Below are 16,873 nucleotides of genomic sequence, written 5' to 3'. Positions count from 1 at the left end.
AGGTCTTAAAATGAGGTTCTAGTTTTTAAGAATTAAAATATTTTTTTAAAGTTTTTTTAAAAAAATATATTTGTATTTTGATCGATCTTATAAATCCAATGATATATTTTTTGTTCAAAACAAAAGTCAAATTCAACATGAAAAGTGTATGATAATTATGGATCGTTGGATATAAAACAAAAAATATTTCATATACTTTTCAGGTTGCATTTGATTTTGTTTCGAATTAAAAATATATCGTTGGATATGTAAGATCGATCAAAACAAAAATATATTTTTTTTCAGATTTTTGAAAAATATTTTGAACCTTGAAAGTGAATTCTAAAAGTTAAGACCTCATTTTAAGACCTCATGAGAGAATATATATATCAAGAATTCTTCCATGTGGACCAAAAGTGTGAATAAACTTTGTGAACTTCAAATCCAACAATTGTAATAAAACAAAACAAAAATGGGGACCATAAACTTTCTGTGGGACACATCACATCTATGATTGAAAAGTAGATCCACAAAGTTGATTCACACTTTTGATTCACATAGGACAATTTTTTTTGATTCACACTTTTAGATGAGAACTTGTTATCTTAACCATTGAGATCAATGGTTATGATTCTATGGTTCAGATTAAAAGTAACTTCTCTATTATCATTACTAAAATACCCTGACCCTTTATGCCTCTTTCAATCAGAGACTACCCATTTGATCAAACTCCATTTCCAATGGAGGTGGTGACTCTTGAGAAGCTAAATTGGCTTTACATGTTAGATTGCAGCATGGAAGGGACGATTCCACCAGAAATCGAAAACATCACGGAGCTTATAAACTTGGAGCTGTTCTGATGGAGAATGCGATTTTGTCCGGTGTACCCATTTTAATCCACCATCACCTGCGTAGTGGGGGGTCACATGAAATCATATCTCATTGCATTCCTGAAGAATTTGGTTCCAATAATGAAGGCCTCCAAAAACTCAAAACAAAATTAAAATTGTTTCACAAACCTGAAGTGGATCCATAGAGAAGGGGCTGACGGAACTTGTGACGATGAAGGAGTATACAGAGGAATTCTCACATAAGGGTGTAATCTAAGGGTGTAAAACAAAGATTTATATTTACACCATTGATTTGAAACATGTGGGACCTAAAACAGTGGACCCCATTTGTCTTCTCATTCATCCACACCATTAAAACGTAACCCTTATTTTACATCCTCACATTAAACCCTTATGTGAGAATTTATATATATATATATATGAAAGAGGATATGGACTCGAGCATTTGTTCAAGACAAAGTCTAAATGCACTCCTTTTTTTACTCTATACACTCCCTGACTTTTTGTTTTTTTTTTCTTTTTACACCATCGATCACACCATTGATCTCACCTCTTTTATATTTTTATACTTTATATTTTTATAATTTTAAATTTATTTGGTTATAACTTTACATTTATTTGGTTCAAAAAATAATATTATTAAAAAATAATATTGTTATCAATACAAAGCACATTAATCAAAGGTTATGTCTACAATGGGTTAAGATACATTTATCGAATGAACAAGCTTATCATAATGAGAGAGTTGTTTCCCATTCTCTTGCACAATCATATTTGTATGAAAACCACTGGATCATAATAGAGGGCATCGAATAATTCCCACTCATGAATACCTGAACAAAGTGATTACCATTCACATATTCAATAGTGATGACACTAAGTTCTGTATGTGGAGGTAGAATGGATCACAACCATAAAAAAAGTCAGAGATTATACATCGCTTATGAGATGCAAGACGATATTGTACCTTGATGCGATAAGGTGTCCCATATCAGGCATATTTATCCAACAGTTGATTGGTGTTGGTTTATTTGTCTCGAAAAATGCAAGCATATTGTGAAAATTGAAACTAAAATAATTACAAACATACAAAAGAATTCACGTTATAAAAATTATAATTCAAACTGAAACAATTACAAACATACAAAAAAAATTCACATCATAAAAATTCAAACTAAAATAATTACAAACATACAAAAGAATTCACATCATCAAAATTCTAATTCAAACTGAAATAATTACAAACATACAAAAAATTCACATCATAAAAATTGAAACTAAAATAATTACAAATATACAAAAGAATTCATATCATAAAAATTCAAACTAAAATAATTACAAACATACAAAAAATTCACATCATAAAAATTTTAATTCAAACTGAAATGATTACAAACATTAAAAAAATTTACAAACATTAAAAAAATTCTAATAGCACTTTTACACACTAAAAGATTTTTCATGTTCAATTTGCACACTGAAAGATTTTTTGTGTCAATTCAATACACGAAAGATTCAAATTCTGTCAAATTACACAATCAGGCAGATTTGCTCAGTTTTGGGCAGTCAACGTGCCCATGTGGCATGTTGACCGTTAAGTTTTATTTTAAACCTGACACCTGTTGTAAGTAACCGTTATGTGTATTCAAACTGTCAATTTATGTACCAAATAGAACACTGAAAGATCATTCTTGTTTCAAATCACACATTTAAACAGCAAAATTATCGAAAACGTATATAAGTGCAATAGAGATACAGATGTTCACAATACAATATAATGTCCAAAATACGTGACGTCAAATTGGCAGCATAAAGTCCTAAATAAGGATATATAAGCATCCATGCATAGTGTATCAAAAGAGGGCTACATAAGCCATATAGTTCAAAACAAACATAGTTAATCCCTATGCACTTTTTCTCCCATGATTGATGGATTCTTGAGTTTGATTCAACATCGAAGTGTACCTTGCAGTGGATGTTGCTCCCTGAATGGTTGAAACTGTATATTTCCTGCTCCTAATAGCATGAATTTTTTCCCTTTACTAGGACTCAGTCCAGAATTCCCTACTCCTCTACCAGCAGTAGATGGTTGTGAACTCAGTTCAAAACTCCCTTCTCCTCGACCAGCAACTCCTTTGCCAACATTTCCTCTAACAACAGCTCCTCTACCAGTACCTCCTCTACCAGTGGCTCTCTCCCAGCATCAGTAGGACCCATATGTTTAGTGGCTTGCTGCAAATTAAATATATCAGAAATTTATCTATAAAACAAAGCAGGGTTATAGTATATAAATGAAGTCGCCTATTCCAATGGTGGGTTTTTACAAGATCTGATGTTGTGCCCAATTCCTCCACATTTAGTGCATGTTACTTTGGGATACCTGCTCCTCAATCTAGTGCCAGATTGAGGCTCAACATGCTCTCGTCGTCTCTTTTTCTTTGGTCTTCCAACAGCTAAAACTTGCATTGGATGAGGGATAATCTTGTCAGCACCTTCGGATACCCACAAGTTCTGTCCATTAGTTGGTGCTACATTGTGCTGATAAATCTTCATGTAAGTTTCCCTTGTATAGGCAACATGCACAAAGTCGACTGGATTTTTTTTTCAGCCAACCAATTGCAGCTACGGCATGTGTGCAAGGTATCCCTGTTAAGTCCCACTCCCTACAACTGCATGAAGATTGCCCAACATTACAGTAGGATCCTCAGGGTTGTTCCTATCAACAATGATGTTGCATGTACTGCCTATATTGGTCCTTACAGCCCCTGCTAAATAACTTCTTAGCTTGCCATATTGTTCTTGATGGTTACCATCTATGATTTCTAAGGCTTTCTTCTTTGCTCTGTAAGCATGGGTTCTTGAAATATCCAGAGAAAGATTTTCTTTAACATATACAACCAAATTTGCAGCACTGACTTTAGGTTCACCCCGGATCTTATCAACCAGCCTCAACGCAAGCCATGAGCTGTTGGCTTGTTTGTTGTCCAAAGTCCTACTACACTTGTGTTCATTAACATAAGTCTTGATATGATAAGTGGCTTGTCCATTGATTTTGGAGCACCAAATCATCCAAGGGCAACCTATATCACATCTGGCCTTACATTGCTCCTTCTCATTCCTTTCAAAAATTATTTGGTACCCACCCTCAATTGAGTATGTTTTCACGGCATCCTTGAACTGTTTCAGTGTGTTGAATTCCATCCCAAGCTCAAATTCAAACTCCTTCACACTTACCTTGTCATTATATTTTGGATTGGCACGACCAATCTTTCTAACCTCCTCATCATTATCTGATTCATATAATAAAATGTCTTCATTATCATATATATAAACATCATTGAGACCCTCTTCATCATCAGAACCATCAACTCCAGTTTCCTCTCTACCCTCAACACCTACACCTCCAGAACCCCCAACATTAGTGTCACCACTCCCTACCCCATCATCTAGACCTACACCTCCAGAACCCCCATCATTAGTACCACCCCCAGCATTAGTATCACCGCTCCCTACCCCAGCATCAGCACCATCTCCACTGCCTTCCAAACTTTCCATTACAATATTCCGAACCTCATCATCACTATCATTCAGATCAACTACTCCACTAGCGCTCTGATTTTGCACAAATCTTTTGAGCTTGTTTGTTGACCTTGTGATAGGTCTTCTCGGAGCAGGTTTCATTCTCACGGGTTTACCTAATCAGTACCAAATTAGAGGACAAAATAGAGGAAAATGGCATAAAACGAGCAAAACAGAACACAACCTAAAGCAACAAAATCGACCACGTCTACATCAATCGATTAAACGATAACCACTTACCTGAAACGGAGAAAGATCGTCGAAAGAGAGCGTGGTGATCTAGAGTGGGATTCGAGTTTTTGGGAATCTCTGCATCGAGGGTTAATGAGACTCACGAGAGAGTGTTGATCGAGTGTGAATGTGAAATATTGGGTTTGGGTGTTTTAGGGCTAATGGATATTAGGCGCGTAAAATCTATACAGCTCATCATTTTGGTTCGGACTATTTGCACCCCACATTTTTCCCGTTAAACCCCAATTTACAACACATTCCAAACAGAGTCTTCTTTCCCTCCTAGACTTTACCCTGTGGCAGCACGATCTCTTCTCTCTCTCCCCCTCTCCACCTCCGCTTCTTGCATCAACTCCTCCTCTCACATCCTCCCCTCCACACCTCCATGGCAAGCTTCGCCTGAACGAGTTTCAATTTATGTTCAGATATTCGTCGCAAGACCTTCAACAAGCTGCGCACAACTCTTAGCCAAGCCAGATCTCCCTCTAACTCCCTTTCCGCCTCTCATATCCTCAAGGCCCTTGCTCTAGATGTATTGATGCCATCAAGATGAAGGTCTCTCAGTTCTGTAAGATTTTGAACCATAGTTATAAGATCCGGATGTTGATTTGGACCCTAAGGATGGAGGAGTGATTTCATTGCAGATGTTGATTTGGAGGAGAGAAGGGGTATATGTTGATTTGGACCCTTTCTCCATACTTTCTTACTATAAGAGTTGGTGGTGGTGGTGGTGGTGGTGGTGGTGGTGTTGGTGTAAAGGGATTACTTGGGGTGCAAGGGGATATTTTAGGGTTGTGTTTGGTGTTGGGGTGTGAATGAGAAAATGAGGGGTGCAATTAGCCCCCACCCAGCATTTTTCTAACTTCGTTAACACCGTTTGCCATGTCAAGCCCACTTAACGGTCAACATGCCACATGGGCACGTTGACTGCCCAAAACTGGGCAAATCTGCCCGATTGTGTAATTTGACATAATTTGAATCTTTCGTGTATCGAATTGGCACAAAATATCTTTCAGTGTGCAAATTGAAACATTGAAAATCTTTCAATGACCGAAAGTGCTATTAACCTTCATAAAAATTATAATTCAAACTGAAATGATTACAAACATACAAAAAAAATTCACATCATAAAAATTCAAACTAAAATAATTACAAACATACAAAAGAATTCACATCATCAAAATTCTAATTCAAACTGAAATAATTACAAACATACAAAAAATTCACATCATAAAAATTGAAACTAAAATAATTACAAACATACGAAAAATTCACATAATAAAAATTCTAATTCAAACTGAAATGATTACGAACATTAAAAAAATTTACATCATAAAAATTCAAACTAAAATAATTACAAACATACAAAAGAATTCATATCATAAAAATTCTAATTCAAATTGAAATAATTCCAAATATACCAAAAAACTCACATCATAAAAATTCAAACTAAAATAATTATAAAAATACAAAAAAATTCACACCATAAAATTTATAATTGATATAGTTAGAAACATACAACAAAATATTAGTACAAAGTATTAAAATAAAAATTCTGATATTGTTTTTTAATAGTATTATTTTTTAATAATATTGTTTTTTGAATCAAATAAATTAAAAATTATAAAAATATAAAAGAGATTGAGTCAATGGTGAGACCGAAAATGTATGGAGAAAAAAAAGGATAACTAGACTCTCCTATTGGGATTTACAAGATAAGGCTTCCCTTGAAATTTACAAGAAAGGGCTTTACCCAAAAGATTAGGTCTTGTAGTGTTCCTAGTGGTCTCAAAAACAAAAAAAAGTAATCACGAAATACATTATAACATTCATTAGGAAGTAGTGTTCCTAGTGGTCTCAAAAACAAAAAAAAAGTAATCACGAAATACATTATAACATTCATTAGGAAATTCAATAGCCATGACACAAGCGCGAATATGAAATTATTGCCTAGTTAAGGCTTATGCAAGAACAATATCATCTTTCACCGCCCTTACATTACGTCCAAGGACTAGGCCAACTTTAAAAGTGTCTTACAGGAGATTCTCCAAACGTAACCATATGCCTAAATCAGGCTTGAAATTCATAAGCGTTCAACGTAAAACATCATCAAATCACCCTAGAATACAACAGTATCAAGCATGGTCCCAAGAGTCTGAACTATATTTGACGACATCAAATTCGATACATGCTCTTCCAGATGCTTCTTTGCGTCTTGCCTCCCCACATTTGCAATAGCAAGTTTCTCTGGGGACAATTCATCTTCTTCTTGAACTGCCTTGTTGTATTTTATGGCCAAGTTAAGCATGTCCTGGATTCAATCAACAACCAAATTAGAATTAAGATTCTACACAAATAGAAATTAGAAATAAAACTCATGAAACCAGAGTGAAAAGGTCGAGAAAATGGAGCTCTGATATAACAAATTCGTCAAAATATGAACCAAACATAACCGCATTGAGAATGTCTCGGATCCCTCACAGAAGCTTATGAGATAGAAAGCACAACTACAATAGAAACATTAAACACGAGCTTGCACAAATGCAATAATGGTACAAAACTACAAAAGGCTAGACCATAATTCCAGCTAAGTAAAAAGTGGCATAGTAAAGCATATGTTTGGCCAGGTTTTTAGGTCCAATTGCTAAGCTGGGACTGAAACCCAGTGGAATTAGGAACCAAAAGTACAAGTTGGCTTGGCTCAAAAATGATGCTTTACTGGCGTTACACAAACAATACTCCAGAAGAAGATATAAATTTTCAATCAAAGCAGAGTTCTTATGATTGAATCTTGTTATGCTCATCAATTATTGGTTTACTGAAATTCCACGGTGCAGATTCAACAATGCCCCACTAAGACATATCAGCATATGTTACAGCCTCTAATTCAATGACAACCAAGACAGAGTGACAGCATCAGGCTCAAAATTGGGAGGTGTTTCTTGTGGAAGATATAGAAACTTTGAGCTTGATATAAACTCAAACCAACCTTGACAGAATGAATGCCTAACAAGACAGGTTTACTTCATTTGGCTCTAACATCAGTCATATATAGCTACATGCAGCTTGATCAACTAAAATGAACTGAAAATATGTACCAAGTCAATTGCAATTCAAAAAACAAATACCAATTCAACTCAGTTGCATCAATATAGTAAGAAAGAACCACCATAAACCACTAACCTGCACAGTTTGCTCATTTGTTTTAGAATGGGTATCAAACCGACGCAGGGTCAAGCCATCAGTCCACTTCTTCTTATGGAGGTTCAGAAGCATCTTCTCCTCAAGTTCATTTTTTCTATAGTTTATGGCTATAGAGTAGTAATGTCGGTTCAGCCCATGAATCAAAGCCTGACAAGGGGACAGGACATAGGGCATGAAATAAGAAACATAATTAGAAACATATTTTTAATTATTGCAGACGCCCAAACCTGAATCGATGGTTTGTTCAAATGCCCAAGATTAGACGTTGTTTGACGTGGCTCTTGTCCGAGCATCATTGTTTGAGGGTTAATAAGACGGAATGCATCAATAACCACTTTCCCTTTAACACTCTGAATCGGGTCGACCACTACAGCAACAGCCCTTTGATTCAATGCCTCGAAACTCTGAAAACAACACCATAATGAGGCAAAATGAATCAAAAGATTCTGCAAGTATTTCAAAAAAATCCAGAACAGGTCTGGGATGGATATCAGGATCACAGTGCAAATATAACTTCATTAGTCGTTGATCAGAGCAAAATGTTTCAATGGGTGGAATATTGAGATAAAGATGACTGAGAATAAACACTAAGGATGGCAAAATTCATAGATGTAAGCAATTCGAGCCTAAGAAATTGTTAAAGCCATGACAGGCTACTGCTGTAGGTGGACTAAAGAGATGAACCAAATAATTATCCTAATGAATCAACACAACTACAGCATCCATGGGGTTTACTCTGCGACAAGTAAGGTAAATACTATTGTACCACTCTTGCAAAGCCTTCATAATCCTCACACTTTTAGTATTCTTCAAGAAGTGTATCAATATTTATATAATTTAAGAGCCTGCGCATACTTTAGTACAGACATTGCACATCTCTGCAGGGTACCACCTCATGTAGTCAAAGAAGATTCAAGCCCCGAGGGTACACACCCATTATTTAACTGGTAAAGGAAATTTCTGAATAACATCTCAACCAGCAAGGACCACAACAAAAAAAATAAAGAAGAAGAATATGACATATGCTAACAATCAGAGGAAACTAGCAAAGAGAACATCCAGTCCATGGTAATATATTACCTGCTGAGTGTTTATATCAACACCAGAAAGCCAGCAACCAAATCCGGGATGTGAATGGTACCAACCAACGACCATCTCTGGTCTGCCATAGGAGGAATTACACATCAATATGCATAAATTACAAGAGAACGGAATAAGGGGAGAAATTGAATGAAAAGTAAAACTATCAAAGTAATTAGTTTGACAAGTAAGAAAAAACCCTAACTTTACATCATAATCTCGTAGCACACTAATTCTAATTGACAACTCTCTTAAACTAGCGCATTACCAGAAATATATGAAGTTCAGCTTTGGTAAAGCTACAGAATTTGTAGGTTAAAATTTAGGATTCACAGTCTGTCGGTATATGGAACACAACAGAACAGGAAAATTAAATAGCTTGCCAAGATTTGAGTGGGAAGATGCAGTAAATTCGAACGATGGATAAGATTAAAACCTAATTACAAGCCGAATATCACACAGAAGAAATTGGAAAGGACGGACCTGCCAGTCTGCTTGAGCATGTCGAGCATGTTGGTCTGGAAGACGTGGTCGACGGCCTCCACACTGACACCGGTACCGCTCTGAGGCATGGCGAAGACGTCGACGACTCTGACAGTATACTCGTCGACGAACTCCCCAAGCATGAGGCCCATCACCTCCATAGGAACCCCGGCCCTCCCATGCTTCAGCATCTTGAGGAGCGCCAGCGACGATATGTAGACTTGCTCCGAGGAGTCCAAGAGCGGAGAATCCGGATGCGGCTGACCCATCCCTCCCATTCCTCCGCCGAATATCCTCTGCAATCGCTCCATCCTGTCTCTCTGTCTGCTCTGTAAAGCTTTGATAAATTGATAAGCAAAGAAAGCAAGTTGCTAGATCTTGGTCCTCCTCCAATGTCAATCGGAAGCGAAGTGATGAGACGGGCCGGATTAGTAGTAGTCACTCTCGGGTACAGGTAGACACTAGACAGGACGAAACTTCATGTGGATTCTAGCGGCCCAGTTGTCTGGGCCCCTAATAAAAAAAAACGGGCCACAAATATTGTGTTATTGGGTCGTTAAAGTCGGGCCTAAAAATCCAAATTGGCACAAAACCATGTCATCAAATTAAGAAAGAATTTTTTTTAGAAGAATTAAGAAAGAATATTTAACTTCTTTAACCAAAATGACATGTAGCCCATCAGTTTGGTAGCCCGTGGGAGCCCAACATATTTATTCCATTGATTTAATCAAATGAATATTTTTATTCCACTTTTTTATCCCACAATTCATTGTCCAAAATTTATTGTTTTAATATAAATTCTATTATTTTTTAAAGCATAGTCTAGAATTCATTGTTTTTATTTCTGAATTCATTTGTTTTTAAAATTTCATTGAAAAACGCAATGGAGTTAAGATTTACTAGTTAAAACTCATCGACAATGGATCTTATTAGAAAGAGTTTTTTGTGCTGATTCTAAATATGTAATTTTTTTAAAAATCTAACATGTATTTTGAGAGTTAAAACGTTTTAAAATTTCGCTTAAGAGACTTAAGTTCCTATGGGTTATCACTATATGAACTACCTAACTACTATTTCTTTAATTTCCACGATATTTTACCTTAGATTAGGTGACTTTAACCATATTGTTACTACATAGTTAAGCGTTAGCATAGATATTGATGATGATCATGTTTGTTATGCAAAAAATAATAAAAAAGTAGGATTGATAATATATATATATATATAAAAATTGTCACATGCGCACCAACTTTACGCACTTTAAATTCAATGGTTATAATAAAACACAACAAAAGTGGGGGATCACATATTTGTTGTGAGCCCACTACATCTACAATTGAAAAACAAATGCGTAAAGTTGTTGCGCTGACAGGGAATAAAGGATAAAAATGGAAGGAAAAAAAAAAACAAAAAAGAAACCAAAAATCATCTTATTATGGTTATGGTATAAGAGGAATTTGAGTTCTTGAAAGTAAACTGTGGGGGTGTTTGGACTCTGTGTCATATTTGAAAATGTCTAAATTAGGACTAAGAGCTATTAAATATTTAAATGTGCAGTCATTAGATATAGCATGAGTAGTAGACCATATCGATTTTTAGACTTACGATTACCGTAAGTCATTAGATATAGCATGAACCAAGAAATGCTGGATTTTTGATGAAGTGAATTTAAGAAAACAAATTAAGAATTTTAAAATGTAAATCAATAATGAAAGAGAGTAGCACGACCATATTTTAATTAAAAGTTATGCTTCAAAGTTCAAATCAATGCCTTTGTTTGTTTAAGGGGCTTTTTTCATGCAATCAAAACCAAAATTAATGTTACGTTTGATAGAACGAAAAGATTGATTTTCAATATTAACAAAATAGGTATGAAGAAAAAAAATTAAGTTTAAAGTTGTGTATTTGGCGAACTAAAACTTGATACTAACGGAAATACTGTTGAATTAAAATATATATCTTAGTTTTTATAATAAATTTTGTTTTTAAAGTTAGTCTAACAAGTATAATTTATTATTAAAATTAATTTTCTCATTAATTATGAAGTTAAAAAAATTAAAAAAACATGCTTAACCTACACGTAATTTTTATAAAATACTCATTATTAAATGTAAAATGATTTTTTTTATAAGAAAGTATTCAGTATAAAATAATAAATGTTATAGAGGTTGGCCCACATTATTTAAAAAATACAAAAAAAAAACTTTAATAATCACAAATGGGCCCATGACAGTTTAATTTAAAAAAAAAGGCACACGCTCTAACGTGTTTGTTTGGTAGAGTCATTGTGTTGATTTTCAATTCTAGTTGTTGAGTTGTGAAAAAAAAAAAAAAACTTAACTTAAAATTATAAAATAAGTTGTGAAGAGATGGGGATGGAAAGAAAAACATAGATGAAACTGAGACGACCCAGCTTTTTGACTAACACCCAATGTTCAAGACTGACTGGGAATTCTTCCGGATCGGAGGCCCACACTGGCCCCTTTTTCCAGTTGTAGATAACTACCAGAAATTAGTGGTTAATATTTCCTTCCTACTGAAGGGTCTGTCCATCTTGAAGGCCCAATCATCCCTGGTCCTTATCTGTCTCTCTTCTCGTCTCAAGCACCTTCAGAGAACAGAAAACAGAAAATTAGCATCACAGAAAAATGGTACCTTTTTCTTGCTCACTAGCCCTATCACAGACGTCTGTATCCAAATTCATATCAGATCAACCTTTCCTCTCCACGATAAGGGAACATTGCACCACCATGAAAGATCTCCATAGCATCCATGCCCAGCTTATAAAAACAGGCCTCGCCAAGGACCCAATTGCTGCTAGCCAAGTCCTAGCCTTCTGCACGTCTCGTTCTGGAGGTGACATCAACTATGCTTACTTACTATTTACACAAATCGAAAATCCGAATCTCTTCATATGGAATACCATCATCAGAGGCTTTTCTCAAAGCTCCACTCCACAAAATGCAATATCCCTTTTTATTGAGATGCTGGTTTCTTCTCCTATACAACCTCAAAGGCTAACTTACCCTTCTGTTTTTAAGGCCTATGCTCAACTGGGTCTAGCCCACGATGGAGCGCAGCTTCACGGGAGAGTTGTGAAACTTGGTCTACAGTGTGATCAGTATATAAGAAACACTATCCTTTATATGTATGCAAACTGTGGGTTATCAAGTGAAGCAAGAAGGATGTTTTATGCGGATAAGGATTTTGATATTGTTACATGGAATTCCATGATTATGGGCCTGGCTAAGAGTGGAGAAGTAGATGAGTCTAGGAAGCTGTTTGATAAAATGCCAACAAGAAATACGATTACTTGGAACTCTATGATTAGTGGGTATGTAAGGAATGGAAGATTTATGGATGCAATGGATCTATTTTACAGGATGCAAGAAGAAAGGATCAAGCCCAGTGAATTCACGATGGTTAGCTTGTTGAACGCTTGTGGTCGTTTGGGAGCTATTCGACAAGGAGAATGGATTCATGATTACTTGAAGAATCATTTTGTGATGAATGTCATTGTTGTTACAGCCATTATAGACATGTACTGCAAGTGTGGGGGCATCAATGAGGCTTTGCAAGTATTTGAGGGTGCCCCAAAGAAAGGAATATCATCTTGGAACTCCATGATTCTGGGGCTTGCTATGAATGGCTATGGAGATGAAGCAATCCTATTGTTCACAAAACTTGAGTCTACAAATCTAAAACCGGATTATGTTAGTTTTATCGGTGTCCTCACGGCTTGTAATCATTCTGGAAAGGTGGATCTAGCAAAAGACTATTTCTTGTTAATGATAGAAAAATATGGGATTATGCCATCGGTAAAGCACTATAGTTGCATGGTTGATGTCCTGGGCGGAGCTGGACTCCTAGAAGAGGCAAAAGAAGTGATAAAGAGTATGCCGTCAAAGCCAGATTCAATCATATGGGGTTCTCTACTCTCAGCTTGTAGGAAGCATGGAAATTTAGAGATGGCAAAACTTGCAGCGAAGCATGTCATTGAGTTTGATCCATGTGAGAGCTCCGGTTATGTGCTTATGTCAAATATTTATGCTGCCTCTGGACAGTTTGAGGAAGCAATAAAACAAAGGCATTACTTGAAAGAGAAGCAGATGGAGAAAGAGCCTGGATGTAGTTTGATTGAAGTGGATGGAGAAGTTCAGGAGTTTATAGCTGGAGGAAGATTAAATTGCGAGGCCCAAGAGATTTACCATCTACTTAATGATGTTTGATGGTCATTGAAGAAAGTTATTATCCTCTTGAATTCATTGGTGAGGATACTATAAACAAAGATACATGGTTCGAGCTATATATAAAATGTATGCTTGCTCTTATGCAAGTGCAATTAATACATATATGACGCCTGCTTAAACTTTTGGATTATAACAACTGGATGTGTAGCACTTTTGTTAATTAATTTTATTTGTCACTTCTCTATCTTGATCCGGATCCAAGTACTTTGAGCCTGTTTGGCACAGCGGCTCCCAAAGTGGGACTACTAACGGTCCTGTGTTGCGGAATCATTGTGCCAAACAGCTTCATTAAGCCAGTGGTACTGTTGGTATGGTGAGCGTTAGACTAGTTTTTTTTTTTCAAAAATGAGGTGGGGCCCATATTATTATTGCGGTAGTGATACTCATATATCGGTTTGGTGTATATAAAGATACATAATGACATGACATGCTGACTGTGCAATTTTAAAATTCAAAATCGTAAAAGCAAAATAATTTTGTTAGCTGGTTTTGCGATTTCCAAGACCAAAACCCTCCATCCTCGGTAACAGTATATGAGAAGCTTCCAAAATCCTCCCAAGCTTCTCTCAACTACTCTGCCTGTGTTTACACCTCTGATGACCATTTTTCGTCTCCGACGAGAATCGTCTGTGACAATCATGGTCGGAATAGACCATATTTACAAATTTACGTCGAAGAAGGATCAAATTCTGGCCTAGTCCTGTTGAAATTGGCTTCATATCAACTAGCAATCCACAACCAAAGTAAAGTTATTCACTTTGAGAGTCGCTTTTGTTTTTGAACAATGTATTTGACGTTTTTATTTTTATTTTTTCTTGAACCTACACTGCGGATTATTGAATGGTTGAGTTTTTCTTGTTGGATTCCATTTTGTAGGTAGAACAAATCTTTGATTACACTACCATTTTGTTTTGGGTATATAACTACACTGTCCATTATTGAATGCTTTAGTTTTTTTTGATGGGATCCATTTTGTAGGAAGAAGAAATCTTTGATTACACTACCATTTTGTTTTGGGTACATAACTACACTGCCCATTATTGAATGCTTTAGTTTTTTTTGATGGGTTCCATTTTGTAGGTAGAACAAATCTTTGATTACACTACCATTTTGTTGAGTATAATATTAATGGAAGTGTATTTAGGTATTTAGTGTGGGTTTCTGTTGTTCAATCTTGTTTGTTGGATTCCCTATACGAAACCTATAATTTAGTTTGCTATCTGGTCATATTTCTTAGATATGAGCAATGCTACAACTACACTTTCATTTTGCTTAATGTATTTGTATTGAGTAATTTAGTTTTCTTGTTTGGTAAAATCTATTAGGTATGGACAATACTAGAACTACACTGTCATCTTACCTAATATATTTGTATGGTGTACTTTAGTTTGCTTGGTTGGTCAATTTTTTGTTCAATGAGACATGCTAGAACTACAGTTTCATTTTGCCTAATTTAAATGGCATTTTGCAGCTTGCATCAGTGGCTAGTAATGCCACTGTATTTACTATCAATTCTATAATGTATTTGGCTTGAATAGTTTACTTTTATGTATAATACACTAACATTTTGCATAACGTATTTGTTAGATGAAAACATAAATTCAGTAATTTATAATGTAATAACGCATATAATATTAACACTAAATATGAATTGACTCCGACATTATTACACTATCATACTTGAGTGTCATAAATCATTGCCATAAAAAGTAAAACCAACGTATTTAACAAGGAAAATGTCTATGTAATGAACATCTGGGCTAAATACACTGGTAATTCGTAATGCATTCAAAATTGATTAACAAATATACTGTCGAAAACATAATGCAATAAGTAACTGGCATAACAAAAGATGGGAATCCCTAATGATAAAGTCCCACCATGAAAGACATCTTAAAGGAACGATAATGTTCATCACCAACATTCCCAACTTTTTTGGCAAATAATACTTCCATCACAACAAATCTAAAAGGAATAACATGGGCATCTACCACATCTAACTCAGTCACAACAAATCTAAAAAGAATAACATGAGCATCTACCACATCCAACTCAGTCTCAACAAATCCATCCAGAAACACAAACATAAACTCTAGTGTTCGTCAAAAAACGTTGAATAAGAGAATAAGAACCTGAAACAACTAGGAAAACTCATAACTCGTAAGCAGAATAGATTCGGAACCGCAAAAGAAGCAACAAGATCCAATGTATATGTGCAGCTTTGAACTAAGAAATCAAGCAAGCGAACTCGCGGTCCACCGTAAAAATAGAGAGAGAAACTGTCGATGCTAAATTTGCACCGAAGTATAGAATGTGTGTTAAGTAGAAAGATTCAAGAGAATAACAACACAGAATTTACGTGGTTCGGCAACTTGCCTAGGTCCACGGAGTCTGATATTTTATTAGAGTCGATTGTCGATGAATGCTTACAAATGTCAAATGAAATGTATTTATAGGCTTGGGATATGTCAGTTGGTGCGGTTAATTGCCTCTGGTAACTTCTCTTGTAACTGCTCCTGGTAACCGTCGGTAACTGACTGTCGGATGAAACTGCTTCGATTCTTTTGTCTGGAAGAATCGTATATACGGAGTGATTGACTGTAAACTGCTTCTGGATAAGGTCCTTCCATCTGGGAGAACCACACATTTACTCCACAAATACCGCCAGCCTTTTAATTTATCTAAATAAATTTAGGATAAATTTAAAGGCTTTTTTCATGTTTATCAGGAAGTAGTTTCCTAGTTGGATTAAAATGCTCTTTGCAAATAATCTCCTACTGCTAGTTGAATTAGGAGTCTTGACATCCTCTATAAATAGCTGCATTATGTGAAGATTTTCCTTCGTTTCTAAACTTCATATGCTTCAAAGGTCATCTCTTTTCTGCTCTTCAAGAGGTAATTCTTTTTCTCCGCTTGAATTTTTTTTTTTTGGTTGAATTTACAACTTTTCAAGAGGCAATCCGTTTGTTTAGACCTCTCGGAATATCTAAGGAAAACTAACTTGGATGGAGACTGGGAGTTTGGCCCGCCAGATCCTTTCGTGGAATTCTTCAGAGGTTCGGACCCGACTTGTCGAACCTATGGAAGGTTCTCCCCCAACCCCCCATTGGGGGTTGGGGGTTCGGCACCCCCACTTGGGGGTTCGACCCAACACCCATGGGGTTGGCCGAACCCCCAAAGTGAGGTTGGCCGAACCCCCCACATGGGGGTTCGGCG

General features: G+C 35.9%; 2 protein-coding genes across 2 annotated transcripts; one reads left to right on the top strand and one right to left on the bottom strand.

Annotated features, from left to right (window-relative positions):
* Nucleotides 1-6,515: 6,515 nt before the first annotated feature.
* On the bottom strand, nt 6,516-9,837 carry LOC120003239 (26S proteasome non-ATPase regulatory subunit 14 homolog). The gene is made up of 5 exons (XM_038852129.1): nt 9,408-9,837; nt 8,925-9,006; nt 8,072-8,248; nt 7,824-7,991; nt 6,516-6,951 (listed from the first exon to the last, which is right to left on the bottom strand). The coding sequence occupies exons 1-5, from the start codon at nt 9,716-9,718 to the stop codon at nt 6,760-6,762; spliced, it is 930 nt and encodes a 309-aa protein (XP_038708057.1). The 5' UTR covers nt 9,719-9,837; the 3' UTR covers nt 6,516-6,759.
* Nucleotides 9,838-11,944: 2,107 nt separating this feature from the next.
* Nucleotides 11,945-13,841, top strand: LOC120003724 (pentatricopeptide repeat-containing protein At2g42920, chloroplastic). The gene has a single exon (XM_038852778.1). The coding sequence runs from the start codon at nt 12,056-12,058 to the stop codon at nt 13,634-13,636; it is 1,581 nt and encodes a 526-aa protein (XP_038708706.1). The 5' UTR covers nt 11,945-12,055; the 3' UTR covers nt 13,637-13,841.
* Nucleotides 13,842-16,873: the final 3,032 nt, after the last annotated feature.

Source organism: Tripterygium wilfordii, chromosome 8, assembly GCF_013401445.1.
Source record: "Tripterygium wilfordii isolate XIE 37 chromosome 8, ASM1340144v1, whole genome shotgun sequence".
Lineage (NCBI taxonomy): Eukaryota > Viridiplantae > Streptophyta > Magnoliopsida > Celastrales > Celastraceae > Tripterygium > Tripterygium wilfordii.
The sequence above is the reverse complement of the archived record's forward strand: the minus strand, read 5'-3'. Positions and strand labels throughout refer to the sequence as shown.